Source organism: Ursus americanus, chromosome 6 (genome assembly GCF_024610735.1).
Source record: "Ursus americanus isolate L20-20 chromosome 6, mUrsAme1.1.p, whole genome shotgun sequence".
Lineage (NCBI taxonomy): Eukaryota > Metazoa > Chordata > Mammalia > Carnivora > Ursidae > Ursus > Ursus americanus.
In genome coordinates, this window is record NC_142132.1 from 55,227,986 (window position 1) to 55,252,152 (window position 24,167).

At 51.9% G+C, this 24,167-nt stretch overlaps 1 protein-coding gene across 3 annotated transcripts in view; it reads right to left on the reverse strand.

The window, feature by feature from the left end:
• Positions 1–24,167, reverse strand: part of HK1 (hexokinase 1) — a 66,151-nt gene that overhangs the window by 25,554 nt on the left and 16,430 nt on the right. For all 3 annotated transcript variants that reach the window (XM_045783248.2, XM_045783245.2, XM_045783246.2), the window contains exons 2-4: positions 19,440–19,602; positions 7,806–7,954; positions 3,086–3,205 (exon numbers count right to left, since the gene is read on the reverse strand). In XM_045783248.2, the coding sequence (XP_045639204.1) occupies positions 3,086–3,205; positions 7,806–7,954; positions 19,440–19,602 (432 nt within the window). The remainder of the gene's footprint in view (positions 1–3,085; positions 3,206–7,805; positions 7,955–19,439; positions 19,603–24,167) is intronic.

Sequence of the window (24,167 nt, forward strand, 5' to 3'; positions counted from 1 at the left end):
GGACGAGGGCTGGGAGGCCTGCAGAACCCCCAGGTCCCTGGGGAGGCTGCTCGAGGGCAGTGACCAAGCAGAGGCCCAGAGAGGACAGGCGGCTCCCTCCAGACCACACCGGGTAACCAGAGAGCCAGACTCCGCCCCGTCTCCTGTCCGCCCATCTGCAGGACGGACTTCTCTGGGGGCTGCCATGGAAAAAACTGGGCAGCTCGCACTAGAATCCAGCCAGTGGCTGGCCAGGACAGTGGTGTCACCCAGTGTGCAAAGCTAGTGGGATGTCAACTACACAGCCGGACTTCAAGTAAAAAGAGAACAAGAGAAACCCCGTTATTACCTGATGCCCCCTCCCCTGTGGCGAGCCAGAGCCCAGCTTCCACAGCCCTGAGGAAGGACAGGCAGAGCCAAAGGGCGTAGAGAGACAAAATGCCAAGGGAATTCTTGGCTACTGAACTTCTAAAACCAGGCGCTAGAGACTTAAGAATAATACTGACTAAATATGCTTTACGCCTCTTCCCAACTTTGGAATTGAACCCCATTTGTGCACAGCAACTCCACTATTTATACAAGAGGACCCATTTCTGTTTGTGTATTATTGGAGAGACATCAAAAAGGCTAGACAGCTGATGGTCACTCATTCGGGAGTCAGGAAGGGTAGGGATTTTACTTCTCGCTTCACATCTTTATATTATCTATATAAACAGCTTTACATATTACTTTTGTATTTTTTTTAATCAAAGATACTCGAAAAAAAATAATTGTTATATTTGACAGTTTTTTCTCTGAATGGAGAAAGTTGCCACGCATGCAGCAGGGTTGGGAAGGGCTATCGTTCGGGCCCCGTGGGCCTCTGGGGGTGCCACAGGGTTGGGGCGCTTGCCCGCACGCGGCCTGCCCCGCTCACGGTGAACGCCACACGGCCCATAAAATGCACAGAAGGGGGAGTGCTCGGGAGACTCTGCGGTTCTTGGTTCGGCAGCAGCCTGCTCCTAAGCCAGGCATTCCAGAAACCCTGGACACTGTTTCCTTCCCCTCAACCCCAACCCCCACAAGCCTCAGAGAGTAAGTATGTTGTGGAAAGAATGCGGGGCTGGAAATCAGGAGACCGGCCCCATCCTCACACCTCTGCCCACTTCCTCGTGGGCAGCTCCCCCGATTCCTCTGAGGGTCACTTTGCTCAGCTGTGCAGTAAGGCAGCTGGCCTAGATCTGGACAATCTTGAAGGTTCAGGCAGCCTCGAAGAGTGGGCACAGGCCCCCCCCCCCCCGATGGGTAATTAGCCTGTGGTCCACTGGCTTCCCCGCAGGCAGTGTGGCCCAGCCTAGAAGCCCTCCCCGGATGGGGGTCAAGGCCTGTGGGGGGAGGGCTCTTCTAGCCCTCTGGCCACAAAGGCCCTCTACCTGGCATATCTGCACTGCCCTGTGGAGCTCTCCTGCCTCTGAGGATATTCTCTCCCCTTCTGCAATGCCTTCTTCCCCGGAAGATCGCACCTGCTGTGGGGCAGCCCCATCTGCTCCCTGTCCTCTCCGGGGGCCTAGCCCGGCCACACGGGGATGGCAGCCAGGCAGTGGTCACTGATGACAGAGCAAGGTCGAGCAGTCACTTCATTCCCAGGCCACCCCCACCTCTCGCGATGGGAGGGGGTGTCAACACTGTCTCCGCCCGGGGGGACATGACTATCACGTGTCCACTCTCAGAAGCCAAAGGAAACTTAGTACCAAGAACAAGCTTTGAGAAATTTTGGGAAGACACCGTGGAGGCCAAAGTGATCCGAACACCTTGCAGGTGTCGCGATGCCAAACACCAGAGAGTCTGGACGGGCCACGGCAGTCCTGATAGAGTCGGGGACAGCAGTGTCTCCGAGGTTTTCAACAAGGGGGAAGGAATGGGTGACGGGAACACCTGGGATTCTGGTCCTAGATCTGCCATTAATGAGCCCTGTTTCTTGGGAGGTCTGGTTCTCCATCTGGGGAATGAGGGGCTTGGCCTACTGAGCTCTCAAGCCCCCTCTGGCTCTAACATGATGTGATTACACAAATGACAGAGATGGAAGGGCTCCAGGGCCATGAAGTGGAGCCCGGGACAGGGTGCTTACCCCACCGATAAAGAGGTACAGGGGAGCTGCCCAGAAGCATGGAGGGGGCCGTGTGCACCGACGTGACTACCCTGCTGGAAAGCAGACGTGAGGAGCACAGGCTTGGGAGCTGAGCCGCCCACAGCGGATCTGGGCTCTGCTGCTTCCCGGCTGGGTGGTCCTGGGCAGGTTCCTGACCCCTGCTAGCCTCAGGGTCCTCATCTGTAAAATGGGAACACAAGCACTTCACGCACGGTGCGTCTGAAAATACCATGTGCACTGCGGCGTGCGCGTTAGGACTGAGCCTGGCACCTGATGGAGCCTCGGTACCGTGAACTCTCAGGGTCCCTATTATGAGGAGTTTGCTCCCAGGTTACTGTGTGTGTGTGTTTCTGTCTCTCGTGGAGAAAAGGAACAAGGTCGCATCACGCGCTGTCTCTCTGCAGTCCACTGAGGTACGATGGTGCCCCGGGGTATGTCTGAGGCCCTCCTTGGTAAGCAGGTGAACGAATGAATGATGACCCACAACAACGTGGGTGCAACGATCCACCCCCAGGTCACAAAGGGCCTCTCTGGGACTGGAGCTGCTCACGGCAGAAGCTCTGGAGAGTAGGCCCGGGCACCCAAGGCGTGGGGCCCTGACCGGACTCCCCAGGACCAGGACGGCCTCGGGGTAAACCCCACATTGCACAGCCCTGCCAAAGGCTTGCCCGCCTCTCTCCATTGCCACCAAACCTACTTGCTTTTCTTTCACTTGCCTGCATTTCATAAACGTCCCCACCTACCTAAGGGCCACAAACACTGTGACTCATCTCCAGGAATACGGAAATCATGAAGTCATTGAAAGACAAACACAGTAACATGGCCTCACGTTAATTCCTACAAATGTTTCTTGAGAAATACAAGATATGCAGGCCATCCGTCTGGTGAGCAAAAGGGAAAAAGAGTCGGGAAAAGGGGCTCATCAACTTCCCCACTCTGGGGCTTCTGTGGGACCCGTCGATCCCAGCATGTGCTTACCTCGTCTATTTTGGACTGCCGACAGGGGAAAGAAAACGTGAATCCCACAGGTAATTTCTTGTCCTTGATTTTTTTTTTCTCCATGAAGTCTCCCAGGCACTCGGCCACGTGATCAAAAAGCTGGAGGAAGCAGGAGAGAGCGGTCAGGCGGGAGAAAGGGGAGCCCGCACAGAAAGAGCGCGGCCGCGCCAGCTGCCCATCCCCACGGCACCCCACGGCACCCCACGGCACCCCACAGCCCTGCTGGGAAAGCCACGCTGGGTGTGAATGCCAGAGAAAGAGTCCCTTAAAGAGAGACTTCTGTGCAGGACGGCGCAGCGCAGGAAGCAGTTCAAACCCTTCGATCGCAGCTAGCCTATGGGGGGTCACGAGTATGTCTCACTGGGTGCTGAGGAAATTTTAAAGTAATAGAAAATCCCCTGACCCCTCCATAACACCCGGGTAGTGGGTCTCTGTCAGCCCCCAGGGCAGGGGGGAGCGGTGTCTGGCCCCTTCTCTGGATCTATATCTCTATCTCTATATACCTCAGTCTGTGCAAATTCCAAAAATTCTATGGGCAGTTCCAGAGCCTCCAGCCCACCTGCATGATTTCACAATCTTCAGACTGTCCTATTTTTACGTTTCACTGAAGTCAGATAGGCACGCACAGAAAAGTGCAGACATCCGAAGCACAGAGTTCACTGGATTCTCCCCGGCCCACCCGCCGGTGTCACCAGCACCCACGTCAAGAAACATAACTCTGCCAGCCCCCAGACCCCTCCCTTGCGCTCCCTGCAGTCACTGCCACCACCTAAGCCCCCAAGGGCGGTCACAGGCACCCTGACTTCCGGCGCTCTGGATCCCTTCTGCCGTCCGTCTACTATGTATAAATGCAAGGAGGGTGCCCTCTTTGGTGTCCGCCTTCTTTCCCTCGACATTATGTGTGGCAGGGTCATCCACACTGTCGTGTGCCCTGGTAGACTATTCATTCTCACTGCATTTAGTGGATTTTAATTTAAGTTCACCTGCTCCATGACACATTGCCTGGGATATGCATACACATCTTAGGAGCCACTAGAAAGAGCATAGAACATGGTTTCCCAAGCCCCTGCATGAATACTGTCAATGATGGAAGGCTCACCACCTCTGAGGCAACCTTTCTGGATCTCTCTAATACCTCCTGTCATCTCTAAAATGCATCCAGAACTGAATATAATGTTTCATACGTGTTCTGAACACAGGAGAGCTTAGTTGAACTAAGAACCTCCCTTTTCCTTAGCTCTATACCTCTATTAATGTAATCAAAGCATATATATGCTTTTTTGGCACCCAAGCCACAGTCAGGTAACCCCGTCTTTTTCACATGGCTGTCATAACACTAGACTTCCCCTATGTACGGGACAGACACAGCTACAGAGCTTCTAGAAGGCCAGAAGAAGGCAGTGTTGGCAGGGCCAACCACACGGTCACAGAAACCAATCCCAGCCCATGTTCCCAGACAAGGCTATCTTCCCAAAAGCTTTCCTCACAGGGATACCTCGAGAGGGGGCCAGAAGTCATGATTCCTACCCCCACCTTTCCCCAGAGGCTCCTGACCCAGAGCTAAGGTCTGACTTCCCTGTGGGGTAAAGGAAAACCCAACAATTTTGAATTAGGAGCCTCTGTCCCTGAGTCACTATTACCCAGACTGTGGCTGCAGCCAGTGACTCCGACTGAAGAGACACATGACCACCTTCCCTGGAGGAGCCCGGCTAAGCTCCCCGCGGCCTGCATTTCTAAGTAACATTAACCCATCACTAAGTCCGTCCGTGAGCCCCACGTCATCTGCGCCCACAAGCCCCAGGCCCCCTGTGGCCCTCAGGAGAGATGGCCGGCGGGTGGAAGGAGGGTGGAAGGAAGGCCGCAGGCAGGAAGTAGCCGGGAGAAGGCAGGCTGCGGAAATGGATTCCCACCGATGAGACGCTAGGGCAGCTCCCAGATCCAAACCAAACACAGCCACCCTGCAGTGCTCTGTTAAGAAGGAAATGCCCACAGCCAGGAGCTCCCCGCCTGCTCAAAGAGACCGGAAGCCACCACCACGCTAACCCAAGTCCGTGACCAACCAGGGAGGGAAGCTAGGCGACGTCACTGGGCTCAAAATTCTTGTGTCTAAAAAGCATTATTTTTTTTCTCTCCTAGCAACATGATCATCATTTTAAAAATCCCCAGAGATTCAGTTTCCCCAACTGAAAAGGGTAAAAATGACGAAAACAAAAATTTAATTTATTGTTCAAAATTTCCCAAACTAAATAAGTGATTTTTAAGAAGCCTGCATTTATGCTTCCAAGATTATTGAAGCTTAAAGATGAACTGAACTTTTTGGGATAGCACGCGTGCATGTGGGGGGGGCGGCGGGAGAAAAAGATAAAGCAAATAGTTAACAACTGGGGAATCTGGATGAGGGTATATATGGGAGCTCTTTGTGCTTATCTTAAAACTTTTCCATAAGTTTAATATTATTCCAAATAAAAGGTTTAAAAATCTATTTAAAATTCCTGCATATAACAGAAGATGAGCTCACAACCCCATGCATTCAGGGCTGTTCAGTCTGTGAGCCTGAGTTGCTTCATGGGCACAATGGGGCCCTTGGCCTCCTACCATATTCTACAGGTCGATCAGAAAAATGGTCCGCTGATACTTATGTCTAACCTCAAACCAAACTTCTGAAGGGGAGTTTCCTGTTTCATCCCTATTTTCAACTGCCAACCCTCTTCCTCATCCTCTGGACTCTCCTCCTTGCCCACAGCCCTCACATCTTCCACCATCAAACAATTTTAAGACGATAAAGACAAGACCCAGGCTCAAAGTGTTCCACGGTGCTGAAACCGTAACAACTGGAACCAGACTACACGCGTGCAAACCCCAGCTCTGTCACTTATGAGCTGTGTGACCCAAGGGGCTGCTAGCTTAACATCCGAGCCTCCGTTTCCCCATCTGTAAAATGGGAATGATGACAAGAGGAGTTAACCCATACAACGTGCTGACGTCAGCAACGCGCACGTAGCGAGCACTACAAAGTACTGCTATAATAATATATCATCGTTACCACCATTATCATCCTCCTCCTCGCCTTTTCTTTGCAGACCGCTTGAAAGGGGAAGGGGCAGAAACAGACCTTAGGAAACAGTGACCCTGGAGCTGAGAAGATGGGGACAGAGGCTGGGACAGATGAGGTCCCGGGGGCACAGTAAGAAGTCACTGTGGAAGTGAATATACAGCCAAGTGTGCACCTGTTGGGGGCCACCCCTTAATTTACAGACCCTGCTCTTAAAAGGTCAAGCCAAAGCACATAGGAATGTCTCAGCACGGGGGACAGTCCCGATGGTGAAGGCAGCAAAGGTGGCTCAACCCAAAGGCCCGTGGGGAACAGACAGTGACAGGCCAGTCCTTGCCGCCAAACAGAGAGCAGGATGCCAATGGAAGGCGGCTGGCCACTCGCAAGAAGGGTAATGCAGCAAGCACCAGGCGGGGTGAGGAGCGCTCGCAGCTGGCAGCCCTCCTGCACACATCGGATGGACGGGCCGGTTCCTGCAGCCCAGCAGTGGAGGGATAAGCAGGGGAACCTCCAGGCAGGGCCATCCAATGAGTGATGCGCTCCCGTCAGCAGCTGACTGAAATGTGGTTCGTCTGTTCTGGAGACAGTGTCTTCTTCAACGCTCCCTGTGACAGGGTCAGAAAAGCTCTGAACCCAAACCCCCAGGAGCAGATAAGGCTGGGATTAGCCCTTTCTCTCAGACCAAAAAAAACAAAAAAAAAAAAAACCCACAACAACAAAACCCAGCAGAGCGCTGGCTCAGGGCCCCCCCACATTAATTTAGAAGCAAAGTAGAGTCAAGAGGAGAAGGCTCCTGGGTCTCATCTCAAAGTCCAGCTCAGAACAAATGAGTTTTCTGGAGAACTTAGTCATGAACCTTGACGTGAACACACCCTTCCTAAAGCAAATATTTGGCAAGCTCTGAATACAAATCCTGGGCAGCGCCCCGACTCCGGAGGCGAGCTACAGCCCGCAGGGGCCGCCGCCTCCGCGGGAGGGTGGGAGAAGCAGCTCCCACACACAGCGGGCTAACACGACACACGCGACTGCAAACCACCATCGCAGGGTCCTCGACCTCTCACCACAACCAGATGGACGGGGCAAGGGCAACAGGCCCTTCTGGTCCCGCCCACAGCCCCTTGACCAGCCCCGGAAGACAGCCCTTCCGGGGGCGCCCCAGCAAGGGGATGGGCCTCGGATATCAAATGTGACGGAAAAGGGGTGACTTTCTGTACCAAGGACTCTCAGGAGCCCTTGACTAGCCCTGTCACAAGGTCACAGCCAGACCCTGCGAGGCCTGGGCCCCAGCTGAGCTGGGTGAGGAGGCCAATGACTTGGAAGAAAGGGTGTTTTCACCCAAGGGCTCTGCGAAACCAGTGCTGGGGAGCCAACCCCAGGATCCTTAGGAAATGAATACATTTATCCACAGAGCTGCTGGGCCCCCGCTTCATACCCTCCAGCCTGTGAAAGTCCCAGGGCCCCCCCTCCCATCCACCAATTTTCCCAGACGTGGGCTCTCCTGAGATGGTCACTCCCTTGCACTCAGGAGCCCCCCTCCACATGAATCTATGAGGGACTCCTTCCAGGGGCGCAGACACCAGAGCTCGGGGGGCTGGTCCCCAGAGGTATGAGCCCACTGGGGCCGATCCGAAGGGCGCGGGGACCCACCTGGCTTCCACTGCCATGCACGATGTTCTCCGGGGTGTCATAAATCTCGGACTCCATGTGAACATTCTGGTTTTGCTCGTGATTCACTTGTACCCTCAGAATTCGAAAGGAAGACCCGCCAAGATCCAGGGCAATGAAATCTCCCTTTTCTGTTTGGGGAGACAACAGGTACCACATCAGGGTCACATGTGACAGGAAGGCCCCACACTTTGCTCGCTTCCTGACAGGGTCTGGCTGGCCTGCCTCCCCCCCGTGCAACCCTCACCCAACCACTGCCCTGTCTGGAACACGGGCCAGGGAAACCGTCCCAGCCCGGCATGCGGCAGGCCGGCTCCAAGCAGGGGAAGGCGAGGGCCGAACTCCGTACGGAGGCCCACCCAAGTTCTCTAATTCCCGACCCTTTCCCCCAAACAGCACCATTATCCATAAAATACAAACAACATTTCAACTCCGACAACACCCCATCTCTCAGGTCCATCCCATGCCCTGAGTTCCCGCCGCACCTCCGCTTATTCCCCGGTTGGGGGGGGGGGTTAAATTGTGGTAAAATCCACATAACATAAAATTCACCGCTGTAACCATCTTTAAGTGGCATTAAGCACAATGTTGTGCAAGCATCACCACCACCATCCATCGCCAAACCTTTTCTTCAGCCCTGACAGGGTGATGAAACTCTAGAACCATTCCCCACTCCTCCTCCCCTAGTCCCCGGTCATTGCCTCTCGCCTTGGGGTCACCACGGATTTGCCTCGTCTGGCTGGTTGACAGAAGTGGAACCACACAACACTTGGCCTTTTGTGTCTGGCCCATTTCGCTTTGCATAACGTCTCAAAGTCCATGTCGTAGCACGTGTCAGAGCTTCACGGCTGAGGCCGGTGCTATCATCACCGTCTATAGTTTCCACACTGCCTGTCCGCTCACCTGCCAGGGCGCACCTGTGTTGTTTCCACCCGGGGACGGCTTTTAACAGAAGTGCCTCTTAGTCACGTAGGAGGAACTGGCTTGATACAGTGGCATCCCTCAGGCCAATGTGTGCACTGACTGATATGTGCCTCAGTGGGACACAGACGATGGCACCGTGCGCCCGGGCCACCAGACGGCAGCAAGGGAAGGGGCCGTGGGAAGGGTCCCGAACCATCAAGCCACCACCTAACATTCTTTACCCTATTTCTCATTAGTAACTCTCACACATGCTTCCAAAAACGCGGTGAAAATCTGTGAATTTTACTACTGATGTGACATCCCCAACTGTCCCAATGGGTACCAGGCCAGGGGTGACGGCCACAGCTGCCATCCCAAGCCCCCAGAGTCCCTGAAGCCCTCAATCCTACCGCAGCATAAATACAAGTCTGCTTGGGATCTCATTTTCCCAGGGAAGCATCTTTAATTTCTATTTTTCGGTAATGGCATCATTGAGATATAAATCGCCATACAAGTCACCCGTTTAACGTGTGCGATTCCACGGTTTTTCATATACTCAGTGATGCCACCATTGCCACAAACCAGTTTTAGAGTGCTTTCATCACCTCGAAAAGGAAATCCTGTACTCTTTAACCATCTCCGTCTCAAGCAAGCAAGCACCCTCTTTCCCCACTGCCCTACGCAACCATTAACCTACTGCCTCCACAGCCGTGTGCATTCTGGACCGTTGCTATGAACGGCACCACACAGCACGTCTGTGGCCAGTGTCCTGGTGTAGCACGTGTCAGTACGTCATTTCTGGATGGCCAGGTAACAGTCCACAATGGAGGTACCCCATTTCATTCACCCGTCTGTCTGTGGATGGAACGTCTGGGTAGTTTCTACCTCTGGCTGTCACGAATAACACTGCCATGACTACTTCTGCACACGTTCTTGTGCGGCCCTGTTTCTGTTTCCCTTGGGTATACACCTAGAAGGAGAACGGCTGTCGAGTGCAAACTCACGTTGAACTTTCTGAGGAACTCCCGTTGGTGTCTGAGGAGCTGCCCCCTCGTCCACTCCAGGTGATACATAAAGGTTCCGATTTCTCCACAGCCTCAATTCTTATCATCATCTTATTTTATTTTGGTTTGCATTTCTCTGGCTAATGACAATGAGCACCTCTCTTCACATACTTCTTGGCCATTTTTTACCATCTTTGGAGAAATGCCTATTCGGATTCCCTGGCTTGTTTTAAACATTGGATTGTCTTTGGAGTGTTGAGTTGTAAGAGTTCTTCACGTTCTAGATGTAAGTCCCTATCAGATATACGACTTGCAAATATTTTCTCTCGTTCTGTGGATTGTCTTTTCACTTTCTTAATGGTGACTTTTGAAGCATAAAAGTTTTCCATTTTGATGAAGTACAACGTATCTGTTGTTTTCCTTTGTTCTTTGTGCATTTGGGATATTTTAGAAGCCATTGCCAAATCCAGGGTCCCAGAGATTCACACCTATGTTTCCTGTCAAGAGTTTTATAGTTTTAGCTCTTATATGAGTTGATTTTTCTTTATGGTGTGAGGTAGGGGTCCAACCTAGTTCTTTTACATGTAGATATCCAGCTACCCCAGCACCATTTGCTGAAAAGACTGCTCTTTCCTTCACTGAACAGTCTTGGCACCTTTGTCAAAAACCAAGGGACCATACATGTATGGATTTCTGAACTCTCAATTCTTTTTTTCCCCCAATTTTGATATATAATTGATATACTGAACTCTCAATTCTGATCCACTGATCTATTATCCTTATGCCAGTACCACGGCGTCTTGATTAATGTTGCTTTGTAGTAAAATTTGAAACCAGGAAGTGAAAGTCCTCCAACTTTGTTCTTCTTTTTCAAGATTGTTTTGGCTATTCTGGGTCTCTTGAGCTTTCTTCTTATTATTTTTTAAGGTAATGGTTAGGAAGGAAAAAAAAAAAGCTTCCCCTTCATAAAGCAGACACATCTTTGTCTTTGATCCCACCAACCTGTCAGCCCTGACACACTGCTCTATTTCTGGAACTTAGAATGGTGTCTGATATACAGTAAGAGCTCAACTAATGCTCGGTGGCTGCTTGATCACAGGGGCTGGTGACCCCATCATTCACTCCCTCAAGGTGGCCCTGCTTATTGGTCACTAAGCACAGAGCAGTGGTGCGGCCCACTGGTTGGTTTCTTAAATGACAGCTTTATTGTGAAATTATTCATATATCATATAAACCATCCATTTTCTTTTTTAAGGTTCTTATTTTAATTCCAGTTTGTTACAGTTCATCCATGTTAAAGGGTAGAATTCAGTGGTTTTTCAGTATATTTACGGAGTTACACCACCATCACCACTACCTAATTTTAGAACATTTTCGGCATCCCAGAACGAAACTCCGTACCCACAAGCAGTCACTCCCCACTTCCTGGCAACCCCTCTTATCCACCAACAACCATAAATCTACCGTCTGTCTCTCTAGTCGTTCCTACCTGGACATTTCATGTCCACAGACTCGTACGAGAGGTGGCCTACTGTGGATGGCTTCCTTCACCTACCAGAGCTGATGTTTTCACGGTTCGTCTCTGGTGGCCTGTTTCAGTACCTCACCCACCTCTATGACTGAATCATATTCCATTGTACGAATATACCACATGGTGCCCCTGGTTTTAAATCACTTCTATGACCCAAAGGAAACAGACCAAGGAAGAATGCCGGGAAGCAGGAGTCACAGATTTGTAGGAAATTCTGATACTGGCTTCGTGATTTGTTCAAATTTGTTTAGAGGTTTTTTGGTATTTTGTGGGTTTTTTTAAAGATTTTATTTTTAAGTAATCTCTACCCCCAGCGTGGGGCTCGAACTCACAACCCCGAGATCAAGAGTCGCATGCTCTACTGACTGAGCCGGCCGGGCGCCGCAGTTTAGCGTTATCTTGGGGTTCCCATCAGAACCCTAATCCCCACGGTGCTTACCCAGTTAAAAAACTGAATTCGGTAGGAGGTGGCTCTTCCACTCAGGGGGACGAATTCCTAGAATATCAAAAGCACTTTATTTTACCATCAACTAACACTCACTGAGCCTCTGTGCGCTCAGTTGCTAAGTCCTTCAGACACATCATTTTATTTTTAACTCCCTCAACCCTGTGCGGTAGCTACCGCTGTGATCCCCATTTTGCAGGTGATCAAGTGAAGGCTGGGGGGTTAGGTGACCAGCACAAAAGCCTAAGCGGCAGAGCCAGAACGTGAATCCAAAGCTCAGAGTCATCACCACCGGTTCAAACTGCCTGCTGGACAGACCTCGTGGGCACGGATCCCCAGGGGTGGCAGTGGAGTGAGCCTTCAGCACCACCAGGACGGCCGCCCTTCTTTCTGGGGTTCCTCAACACCCACGACTCCTTGCGGCTTTTGGTGGTGTTCCGCCTCGTTCTCCAGTGAAGACCGTGCGCACGGATTCCAACCACTTGCGCAGATGAACAGACACAGAGGCAAACACCGTGCTAGCATGAAATTATGGGTGCTTTTTGCTTTGTTTCAATGTTTTAACTTAATTTTTTACTGCTTTAATGTTTAAATAAACATTTATTTATTTTCCGTTTTACACCGACTTTACATCATAACTTAAAAAAAAATAGCATGACCTATTTTTCGGTTGCTGGCCGGGTCAAAAGTCTCATTTTCAGTTGAATCGAAGGTCTTCCGTGAAAGCAGCTTCTGGCGCTCAGGTTCCAGGTGTCTGCGGGGAGCTCCCAGTTCGTGGTGTCAGTGTCTGTGTGGACCCAGATCGGGTGAGAGCTTTCAGCCCCGGGCCGCAGGAAGGAGTCGGGTTTCAGCAGCACCTCTGCAGGACCCAGGCCTGAAGTTTTTCAAGCAGGATAAGTGAAAATGACCTCAGCTGCCGATAACCGGACGACTCTGGTCTTAGGGTATACGGGGCTGGGCCCCACTTCTGCAACCCTGCAAAGACCCCCGCTCCAGCCCAGCCTCCAGCTGCGGCCTGTCCACTCCAGCTCTCCCCTGCTCCTTTTTTCAACAAGTACAGGTCAACGGGGTCCCAAGAAGTTCAGTCAGAGCCGGCAAACCAGAAAAGGTGACCTTGAGATGTCAAGACAACACTAAACACAGAACACTCCCCACACCTGCAAGTGGGAGTTGACCGATTTAAGGAGGGCCTTTGTCAAGCCCAGTGCGGTTCCTGATCCCTCCCTGAGCAGTGACCCTGGTTGCAGGGTGCGTTGGTGATTGCTCAAAGAAATGGCAGCTGGCACGTGCTTCTGCAAATCACACTGGCAGCTCGGAAGACATGGGACAAATAGCGACTCATCTTCTCGGTTTACGGAGAAGGAAGCTCCAACCAATCCAGCTGAACGACTTGCTCGTGGTCACACCTCTGGCACTCAGAGCCCCTCCCTTTTCTTAGTCACTCACACAGTTGCAAATATTGTGATGCTCACTATCCTTTATGTGCATGTATCTTATCTTCCTCAGTGGGATGATGAGCGAGGTGAAGGCGAGGGCAATGTAACAGGCTTACTTCCTCCCCCCCCTGCTCAGTCCTGCACACAGCAGGGAATCAGTGTTTGCTGCTAGTTCAAAAGAACCGTCTGGATCAAATGCATGTCTGTCTGGTCCTATTCTCTGCCAGGGCAAAAGATACCAAGGAATGACTTCTGGTAAGGGCAGCAAGACTTCTGGTCAACTTTGTTGGCTGTCTAGCATCTCTTTAGATAACTACCGTCCCCATTTTTCATCTGAGGTTGGGGGTAAGCTGACCCCCTGCTCCAGCTCTAGGGGGACCAATGTGGGATGCAGGCTCACGATCCAGGAGCATCCAGAGGCTCCCATCTTGGCCAGCATGATTGGTTCAGGATGGGCACATGACCCAAGTCAACCAGTCATCACCCTTTCCGAGACCATCCCTGGGATCACTAGGTCTGAGGCGGGCGTCGGCTAGAGCTGCCAGGGCCACCTACCTCTGCCACCCTAAGGAAAAGGCAACCTTCGAATGCAGCCAACACGCAGACTGAAAGAGTAAGAGACAGGTGAGTCCCCGGATACAGAAGCCAACTTACAACTCCATTTCCCAGTTATATGAAGCTAAAATTTTGCTCTTTTTCCTTATACAAATTTGAGTTAGATTTCTTTCAGCTACAACCAGAAGGCTCCTAAGTCCAATATTCCTTATTAGGGAACGAATCCCCCAAATACCTACTGGGCCTCCCAAACAAAGGGCATCTATTTTATCTCAGGTTGGTTCTCCGATTAGAGCTACGGTGTCCCGTCACCCCACTGCAGAGGCACCAAAGCTGCCATCTGGGGGCTCCTCCACATTTTGTGGGGTGGTAGAGTGGGAGACGGCCTGCCTTTGCTTTCCTTTTTTTCTGCCTCCTCCCCCTATAACATCACAGAGATGCCAGTGGATTCTGAAAAATTCTGAATCTTTTTTTTTTTTTCCAGGGCCAGACCTACACGTGTAGGCCTGATGGTGGGGCTCCTCTGACGGGCCGCATCAGTGGGAAGGGCCCTCCCAAAGAATTCTTAGAAAGTTACTTATTAGGTGACACTATGCTAAGGCGGACAAGGACCCGCTGGAACTCTCATGGTGGTTTGCAGTTTCCAAAGCACTTTCATTTGATCCTCTTGCAGCCTTCCAAGGTAGGGAAAGCAGGGTTTGACGACCCATTTTACAGATGAGGAAATGGAAGCGTATGGAAGTTAAGTGACGCCTCCAAGGTCAGACAGCTAATGAGCAGCAGAGCCAGAGATGAATCCAGTGTTCTGGGTTTGTTTGTCCCCCCCCCCCTCCTTTTTTTCAAGGTCAGCCTCTCTTTATAGCACTGGGCTTCCCTCCAACTACCTCTTCAAATCTTTGGCCTCAACCTTCCTTCCTGCCCCTGCTGCCTCCACTTGCAACTTCTTCCCACATTTTCCATTTCCACCGAAGCCAGGAGAAATGCTCTTCCAAAGAAGGCTCATTACACAAAGCATCTGAAGGGCCCCTGGCAACTCTCCACTTTATGATGACCGCCATTATTCACAGCAAATAATGGAAAACAAACACAGGGACAGATGGCTCTCTTGAGTCCAGGTCTGCACTGGACGGAATACAGGGCAAACAGAAAGCCCGCCTTCAGGAAATGCCTACCTTGGCCCTGCTCGATGAACTGATTCGGTACGAGATACAGAGGCTCTCCCTCCGTGTCTGCAACCCAGCTACTTGAGGACAAAAACCCCAACCAGAACCCGAGACGCATAGATTTCACAGGTGGAGAGAATTTTTGAGACACTCCAAGCATCTTCCCAGGTAAGGAGACAGAGACAGAGAAAGGGAAGTGAACAGCCCAAATGCCATGGGAAAAGATAGTATTTTCTGTCCTTTGACCAAAAGTAATGCTATGTGGATTTGGGGCCCAAAAAATTAACTGAACACACCACAAATCAAATATTTTCCAACTTACGCTTTGGGTAAAGGGCATGCTCAGAACCACGAGGCAGAAACAGCGAAATATTCAACTCAATTTACCCTCAAAAACCTTGCCATCGAATTGGTATTTCCAATATCCTTACTGAGAAATGAGAAGAGGAGAAAAAAGGGGAGGTCTCAAGAATGAGACAGAGAGCGAGCCCTTCTGAGAGAAGCCAGACGCAGAGCGCCAGCTATCCCCAGGGACGCACAGCTCTGAAAAGGGACTTTTTGTTTAGCCAAGTCACCAAAGTAAAAAGGCTTCAATATCTTCCTTCTTTTATTTATTATTCATACCCTTCCTACTCCAAAAAGGATATGCAGCAGCTAAAAGCCACTTTAGGGTTTTAAAAAAAAATAAAGTATAGATTACTAAAGAGCAATTAAAGAAAAACCACTGCCCATAACAAATGTCCAAAGGGGTAAAAACATAATGAAATTGTGCTGATGCATTTCCAAAAACCTCAGTGGAGTTTCAAAACTTTGAGTCCAGTCCCCCAGGGTCAAGGTCAGCAGGAAAGGAAAAGGTTTGTTTCTCCCTTTGTCTCGGAAGTCACACAGCCCTTAACAGGTGGGGGCATTTCTCCACTGAGCTGAGTCCAATTTATCCCTCAGTGGTTTGGGATTACCACTAATTCTGTCGCTGACTAATTATACAGTTAAAGCAGTGATTAACATTTAAAAAGGGAACAGCGCGAAGGTTTACTATCAAGGAGGTCCGCATTGTGACTACTCCAGGGGACCCCTTGGCTCTTGGTTGATAAAGGGGTGCAGGGGAGGTGAGGGTCAGAGGCACCCCGGTCCCAAAGGGGCAGGGAGTGGACTGGGGGCAGGTATGCGAGGCCTTGGCATCGGCGTCAATGCCTGTGTGGGGCTGTAGGGTCCCTTCCAAAGGGAGGGGGGGCCCCAGGGCACATGAACTGAGCCCAACCATGAACAGTAGGAACAGTTATAGGGAGCAAGGCTATAGTGTGTGTTAGGGTTGCACTGTGCACCCCAAAAAGATATACTGAACTCCTAACCCTTGGGACCCGGAAACGTGACCTTATTTGGAAACAAGGTCTCTGCAGATGTAATCAGGTTAAGAAGAGCGCTGAGCCACATGTGGGGCCTAATCTGATTAGGATCCCCATAAGAGGGAAATGCCCTGTGATGACATAGGCAGAGACTGGAGACATGCAGCTGGCAGGCCAAGCAGCACCAAGGACTGCCCTCCACCACTGGAAGCCAGAAGGCACATGAAGGCAGGGGCAGGGCTGGGCGGGTGAGGCAGGGGAGGGTGCTGAGAGCCAACCGGCAGACCCAGGCTGTGCAGGGGGTCCTCGTACTGCAGGGCTTTGGTTTCACCCCCATCCTCCTTCTGTCAACACCACTCTGTGTTCCTCAGAGGCCCTAAATATTTGGCCCCGTCCACACTGGAGAATAGGGAAGCTCAAAAGGAGGTGTGGGGCCCAGGCTGCTGGGTCCCGTTCCAGAAACGCCAGGACAGCATTCCCCAGCACTGCATGTTACCACACGTCATCACACTTAAGACGCGTCGTTATACGTAACACAAAGAACGAACGAACACCACCCATTATAATTTTCAGGTGCACTGCTGATTGCAGAGACAAACTAAAAAGCGTCTCAAAATAGATGAAGTATGTAAGAAAAGATCAAAGGTTAGGGGAAAAGGCAGCTAAGCCAGATTCAACAGATTTCTTTTCCGCAGGACAGCTCAGGGCCTACAGTGTCTTGGCATCTGTTATGAATGTCTGGGAGAGGGCTGCAGAGTGTTTTTCCCCAGTGAGTCCGAATTCTGGGCCTTACGTTGAAAAATAGCTGATGGGGTAAGTGGCTAGATTACTAGGATAGCTGGATCACACTTAGAGACCCTCGACTCTGCAAATGTTTCTGAAAGAGTAAAGGAGAGCACCCCGGGCTGACATATGGTCCCGGCATGACATATGGCCCTTGGACATGTTAGCCCTGGGCCAGTCACACAGGATCGGTTGCCCTGTGGGCATCAGGTATCCCTCTGCGCTCTCCCAAGCTGAGCCAGAGTAGGGGCCCTCTGGGGGCTGCCCATACCCATGTTACCTCCCCCTCCTTCCCCTTCCCTTAGCTGGAAGCAGCCACCGCCATGTCTCTCCGACAGAACTCTGCTAATCCCAGAAAGGCTCAATGCTCCCCGATGTGGGCGCCAGCCGGAGCTGGGAAAAAGCAGGAGTGAACCACAAAGCCAGAGACATCAGGACAAAACCCCGGGCACACCAGAGCCCCATCACTCCGGTGCCCAGAATTTCTGTGGTCGTTATTAAAAAGTTAAAACTGCTGGTAACCAGGACCTCAAGGAAAACAAAAGGACGGAGGTGGAATAGATTTCCAACAGTCAAGAACACGAGAGAGACAAACGCCAATGCATACGTGACGCAAGCCCCACCCGTGGCCACAGAGCCCACAGAGCACGTGGCCTCCATCAGCATCCAGATCTCCTCCGGGACTTCTGAAGAGCACCGCGGACACGGCAGGACGGTCCCCCCGCGGCCAGTCCGCTCCAACAAGCCGTGTGCCCGCCCGTCCTCTGTGAACCCCAAGCAGAGCGCTGTTTCCCTGACACTCACTTTGCAGGCTGCGTACCACATGCCCCAAATCAAGGCTTGAAACGAAGCCCCCAGAGCAGGGAAGGGACAGCAGTGCGAGGGCCAGGCTCTCGGGGTGTGGGCTCACAAACCCCAGAGAAACCTAGAGAAACCGGCCTTCGCCGTAATCTCTCCCCCTCTCACATGCAGCAGGTGAACCCCAGTCCAGAGCAGAGAACACCCCTCCAAGCAGGATTCCTGGGAGGGTGCCGAGCTGGGGCCAGCACAGCACCTGCCCCTGCAGACTGCTAGCTGCGGGTCAGCCGCACAGAACAGCCTCCACTGAGCGTGCCGAGCTGTGCCCTCTCAGCTTCCGCTCTGCCGAGTGCAGGAGCTAAGCCCACTCCTCTGGAGAAGGGGATACTGACGATCCTCGGGGAGCCCCCAACTCCCCTTTGTGGGGCACTGAACTTTTATACAGATGCACACTGAAAGGAGAATTCTTTTCTCCAATTCTACCTCCCCTCACCGTTTGTCTGCTCTAGGGGCTACCTTCATTTAACATCTATAAAATATTTTTAGAGGGGAACTTGAATCTCCCCTCTGAGTCCAATAGCCAGCTGGCCACTGGGATTGCTACTTATCTGAAAGGAGGTCTTGGTGCCCCGATGAAGAGATTTTTCCTAAAATGAACTCCTCATTTGTTCTGGAATCTTTCATGTTCTAGAGACAGCAGAGCAACGCACACAGCATCTGTCAGGCCCATACACACGACCCTTATCATTAGCCACTAGACAGTCAGTACAATGAGGGCAGATCAGCCTTGTCCAACCATGGTATCTCCAGTGCCTGGCACATGGTAGATGTTCAGCAGGCATATGTTGGATGGATGGATGATGGATGGATGGATGATGGATGGATGATGGATGGATGGATGGATGGATGGATAGAGGACGGATGGATGAATGGATGAATGAAGGATGGATGGATGGATGATGGATGGATGATGGATGGATGAAGGATGGATGGATGGATGGATGGATGGATGGATGGATGGATGATGGATGGATGAAGGATGGATGGCTGGATGGATGGATGATGGATGGATGAAGGATGGATGAAGGATGGATGGCTGGATGGATGGATGGACAGAGGATGGATGGATGGATGGATGGATGGATGGATGGATAGAGGATGGATGGATGGATGGATGAATGAAGGATGGATGGATGGATGATGGATGGATGATGGATGGATGAAGGATGGATGGATGGATGGATGGATGGATGGATGGATGATGGATGGATGAAGGATGGATGGCTGGATGGATGGATGGCTGGATGGATGGATAGAGGATGGATGGATGGATGGATGATGGATGGATGGATGGATAGAGGATGGATGGAGGGATGGATGAATGAAGGATGGATGGATGGATGATGGATGGATGAAGGATGGATGGCTGGATGGATGGATGGCTGGATGGATGGATAGAGGATGGATGGATGGATGGATGGATGGATGGATGGATGGATGGAGGATGGATGGATGGCAGAACAGATGGATGAATGAATGAAAGAATGAATGAGTGGAGGAGTGAAGGAATAAAATGAACAAATGAAAGAAAGTAGGAAGGACGTTTGCACAGAGAATTCAGCTCTCGGAGCCCAATCTCTGGATGAGAAACTCACCTGAACCATCAGGAATGGACCTTACAAACGTTGGCAACATCTTGACTGTGGCTGTTGGATTAAAATCCCGGGAGAGGCCATTCTTCATCTCCTTCTTGAAACGAGTCATGATATCTATCAGGGTTTCATCAGAGAGCCGCATGGCATAGAGATACTTGTCAATCTGGGGGAAGGATAAGAAGGAAGGAAAGTGAGGCCAAGCCTGAAGGTCATTTCAGCTTGAGTCTGGCAGGGAAAGGACAGGACAGGGTGAGATGCCCGCCCGTCTAGGACAATCCAGCTCCCACAAACTCTGACACACCACATGATCAGATGGGCAGTCATGCAAATGCCATCAGCCATGTCCCTCAGAGCAGTCCTGCAAATGCTCCCAGCCCCAGTTCTTCCTGTAAAATGAACCAGGTAGCCTCAAGTCCCTTCCAATCCACGACTGTTACACAGAAGTTGCCCTTCGATCCCCAAGCACGTGCCAGAGGTGCCCTAAGCCTGCACATGACTCCTTTCCTCGGTGAGAAGGGGCTGGCTCACCCTCAGACGGATGGCAGTGTCGCAGAGGTCAAGAACAAGGGTGCCAGAGCCAGCCACGCGGGGCTCAAATCCCAGCACCATCACTTAACAGCTGTGTGAAGTTCAGTTTCCTCAACTGAGAAGCTGACATGATAAACAGGACCTAACTCACAGATGAGAGTTTAAAGATCAGGTGAGACGGAGAAGCACTTAGATCACAGAAACTGCCCAATAAACATCAGCCATTAGTATTAAATAATGAGACAGTGGTGCTGGTGGGTTTCCCCAGGCATGATTTCTAGGTAGGTGGAAACAGTGGCCAAAGGGCTGGAATCCTTCAGAACCTGGGGTGGCAGGCCCAGAGCAGAGAGACCTTAACCCCACCATCCCCAAAAGGTATGGAGACAGCCCCCAGGCTCCCACGCCCATGGGCCAGGGCTGACATGCCCATACTTCCAAGTCGTTCCAAGTACTGACCCAATCTGCTGCTCTTCCTGGGCTCCCCATCCTCCTCAGGGTTCCAAGGATCCTAACCTCGGACCCCTTGGATTGTCACTGGCTATTCTTCCTGCACAGTGTCTTCCCATTTATTCTCTCAGAAAGTATTTCTTGGACACCTACTGTGTACCCGGCTCTAAGTCACCTTGTCTCACCATTCATTCTTTTTGCTTCTCTTTGGCTTAGGAAGCCCTGACAGCCATGTACCTGGATTTCTCATTCCTCATTCCTGATTCCTCCTCAGTCATTCACGTAATGGTTTTCCATCTTCAATCTCCCTCCCTTCCAACCCACCCTGTACACCACTGCCACAGTCCCCTTCTTCAAGTGCAAGCCTGCTCCATTCCTTCCCTTGCTCAAAGCCGTGCAATGTCTTCCATGTCCGACTGACCAACACTCTATAGGTGTGGCTTCGTGCTCTCTGAACTCCGGTCTAAACACTTCTACCATTCCTGGTGGGTCCCTGGGCTTTCCCAGCGAAAGCCCTTCCTTCTCTTCCCAGCTACCCAAATCCCCCCTACCCTTCCAGGTTCAGGTCAAACCTCACCTCCTCCTGCAGATGTCGGAGTTCCTCAGGCTGGACATGACCCCTCCCCTCAGCACTGATCTCTCTGCACCTGTCACCTTTACAGTGTCTGCTCCATTCACCTTGACCCCTCAGTGCCTTGCACGCAGCCTTGCACACGGAAGGCTCCCAGTGGATGGAAAGAGAGATTTATGACCCAGTGAGGCTGAAAAGACCTTGATGCTCATTTGCTTCTGAGAATGGCATCTCACGCTCACTTTGCAGGGTGGCTGGAAGCGTCCTGACCCAAGGACACAGAGTCCCCAACCCTAGGTCATTTCTGCATATTTTGAGCTGGGGCAGCCTTCTGCTCACTCTGGTCTCCATGCCTTGTCCTCCCCAGGCCCTGCCTGTCTCCTACCTCACGCACCATGAGAACATTGGCAGGAGTCCCCCAGTGTCCTCTGTGGCCAGAGACAACCCTGCCCCCATCCCCAAGCTCTCCTACCACAATCACCTTTTCCTTTCCCCCTTGTGATAAAGCCCTACAGAGAAGAGCAATCAGAAATCACCAAGAGCTAAAGTAGAAATTGCCAGAATCACAGCCTTAGGAGAAGACACACTCTGTTCTACCCCCCAGGCTGGTACCAGATCAACAGAACTTGCTGTCATGGTGCCCACAGTCTGGCAGGGGAGAGGCAGTCACGATACAAGGGTGTGTGAGCAGCCCCAGGAGCAGGAGTCTACTGAGAAGGCTTCCTGGAGGCGTGATGTCAGAGTGTGCATCCAGGCACAGTCAAGAGCATGTGTGAAAGCCAAAGGCAAGGTGGGGGCGGGGGGTTGTGCAAAGAACAGAAAGAAATTCAATATGGATCAAGCACAGTGTAAAAAGTGAGGCAACTAGAAAGACTGTGAGGAGCTGAATTGTGCAGGATCTCGTAACGCACATTAACAAATTTAGACTTGATCCCAAAGCACAGCGAGACTTGGAAGGACACTGATGAGTATTCAACAATGAGATTCGTGTTTCAGTGAGATCGAGCTGTCTGCTGGGCAGAGAAGGGCTGAGCAGGAGCAAGACCGTGCACTAATCAATAATTGTCACATTGCTACTGTATCACGTGGGCCATGCTTCTGCTATCACATTCCCCACCCTCCATCATGATGGGTTTATTGACGGGCCTGTCTCCTCTGGTAAAACATGTGAGTTCCCTAGGGAAAGGAACTCACCGGCTTGCCTGGCACAAAAGAGGAATTTAATTCATTCTAAATGCGACAATACTACTCTGTATTTATCTTATGGCTCACAGTATATCGAGTGCTTTCTTACCCAGTAGGTCACTTAACCTTCAAAACAACCCCATCAGGGACACATTCTTGATCCCCATTTTAGAGATGCAGAAACTGAGGCTCCACAAAGCAAAGTGATTAGTTCGAAGACACAGCCGAGAGAGTCAGGTCTCATACCTGCAAGTCTAACGTTGCTCCCTACAGTCGCCCCCACCCCTCAGGGGAGACCAGTTCCCCTATTCTGCGGAAGGCAGGCCCAAGTAAAGCTGCTGAGGTTTTCCAGCTGGACAGGAAGAAGCTTCTAGAAAAGCCAAGGCTCTCTGCAGCTCCACAGCCGTCCTGCCCCGACTCAAGGTGCAGGTTAGCACAGGGACACTGATCTGAGAAAAAAAAAAACAAAAGAGCCTAGAAGCTCAAAGGAGGAAGCAGGCTGGGGACGCAGAAGACAAGCCAGCCCCCAAGCATCTGTGGAGAGGAGGCTTCCCTCCTCTGGTTCAAGTTCATGAATCATTATGTGGGACAACCCCTCTCAGAAGCGATGTGGGAATGGGGTCCAAAGAGAAGGTGTAGGTTGGGGCAGAGCTGAAATGGAGCTGAGGCCTCCTGGATCTCATGTGAATGAGAGTAAGCCGAGGGGAGCCCTTTCCATCGTCCTTGGGAGCTCAGGAGGGGCCTCTGAACCAGTGTAGATGCTGGGCCAGGAGTGGACTGGCCGGCCAGGCAGTGCCCAGGGCAGGACTCAGAGGGTCTGCGGCACAAGGACTGGGGCCCTTAAAGCAGCGCAGTAAAGCTGACATGATAAACAGGACCTAACTCACAGATGAGAGTTTAAAAGCAGCGCAGTAAACACTGGAGTGAAGCCCACGTCAGGGGACACCTGCAGAACACTTCCAAGGGGCCCAGAATGCCCAGGGGCCTCGCTCCCCTGTCCACCTGGGAAAGACGACTCGGTTGTGGGTGGCGGGAAGGAGGGAGGGTGTCAGGCCAATCCGGCCTGCCCGGGTGCTCCGGACCTCAGTGTGGCTGTGCCCCACACGAAACCCAGCAAGAGAGCTGCTATTCCTTCAGGGGGGGCCAGCGGCCCAGGAGTGGAGGACGGCAGAGGGGGGCAGACCTGAGAAAGGACAGCTTCCGGTCTTCGGGGGTTTGGGTAAAGCCTGTGGTCTTTTCAACTTCTCTATTTCCACCCCCTCTCCACAGCATCTCCGGATCGTGCCTCTCCTCCCTGCGTCCCTCCTTCTCCCTGACACATGCACAAACCGTTGCTGCTCGGTGGCTCTGGCCGCACACTGGCGCCCAAAGAATCCCTCCTGTGCCTCCAACCCCTGCCTTGACATGTTGGTGACAGGAGGCCACAGCACAGCACCTCCCCCGGAGGCTGCAAGCGGCAAGCCTCAGCCTTTGGATTGTCTGTCACAGGCCAGAGGCTCCCAGGAATCCGTGGCAGGAACCCTTGGGGTCCCGGAGTGCTCCCTCTCACACGAGGTGTCTGACACGCGCACGCGGGACTCCGGTCAGACTGGGAAGGGAATGGGAAGGTGCCGGGCTCCTGGACACCATACGATGGGTTGGGTCCCGCAGACTCTTGGCCAAGACTGACAACGACCCTGGTCCTGGCTCCAGGCACCTTTCACCAACCCCTGAAAAGAAGGTGTCCTCATAGTGTGCAAACCCTTGTCCTGGACTGTTCTTCTTGTGGACCAAGAAGGCCTGGAAGCTCTCAGCAGCTCCAGAAGCTGGACCACGGCAGAGACAGGAGGAGACACCGGAGGAGAGAATGCGACCCCACCAAGCTCCTCTGGCACAGAGATGTCTGGCTAACGAGAGAACCCGGGGGCCCCGCACTGGGCCACACGCAAACATCTCTGTGCTTGACTTCAGCCCCACCTCCCGCTCCCAACAGAACATGCACAAAAAACCAATTCAAG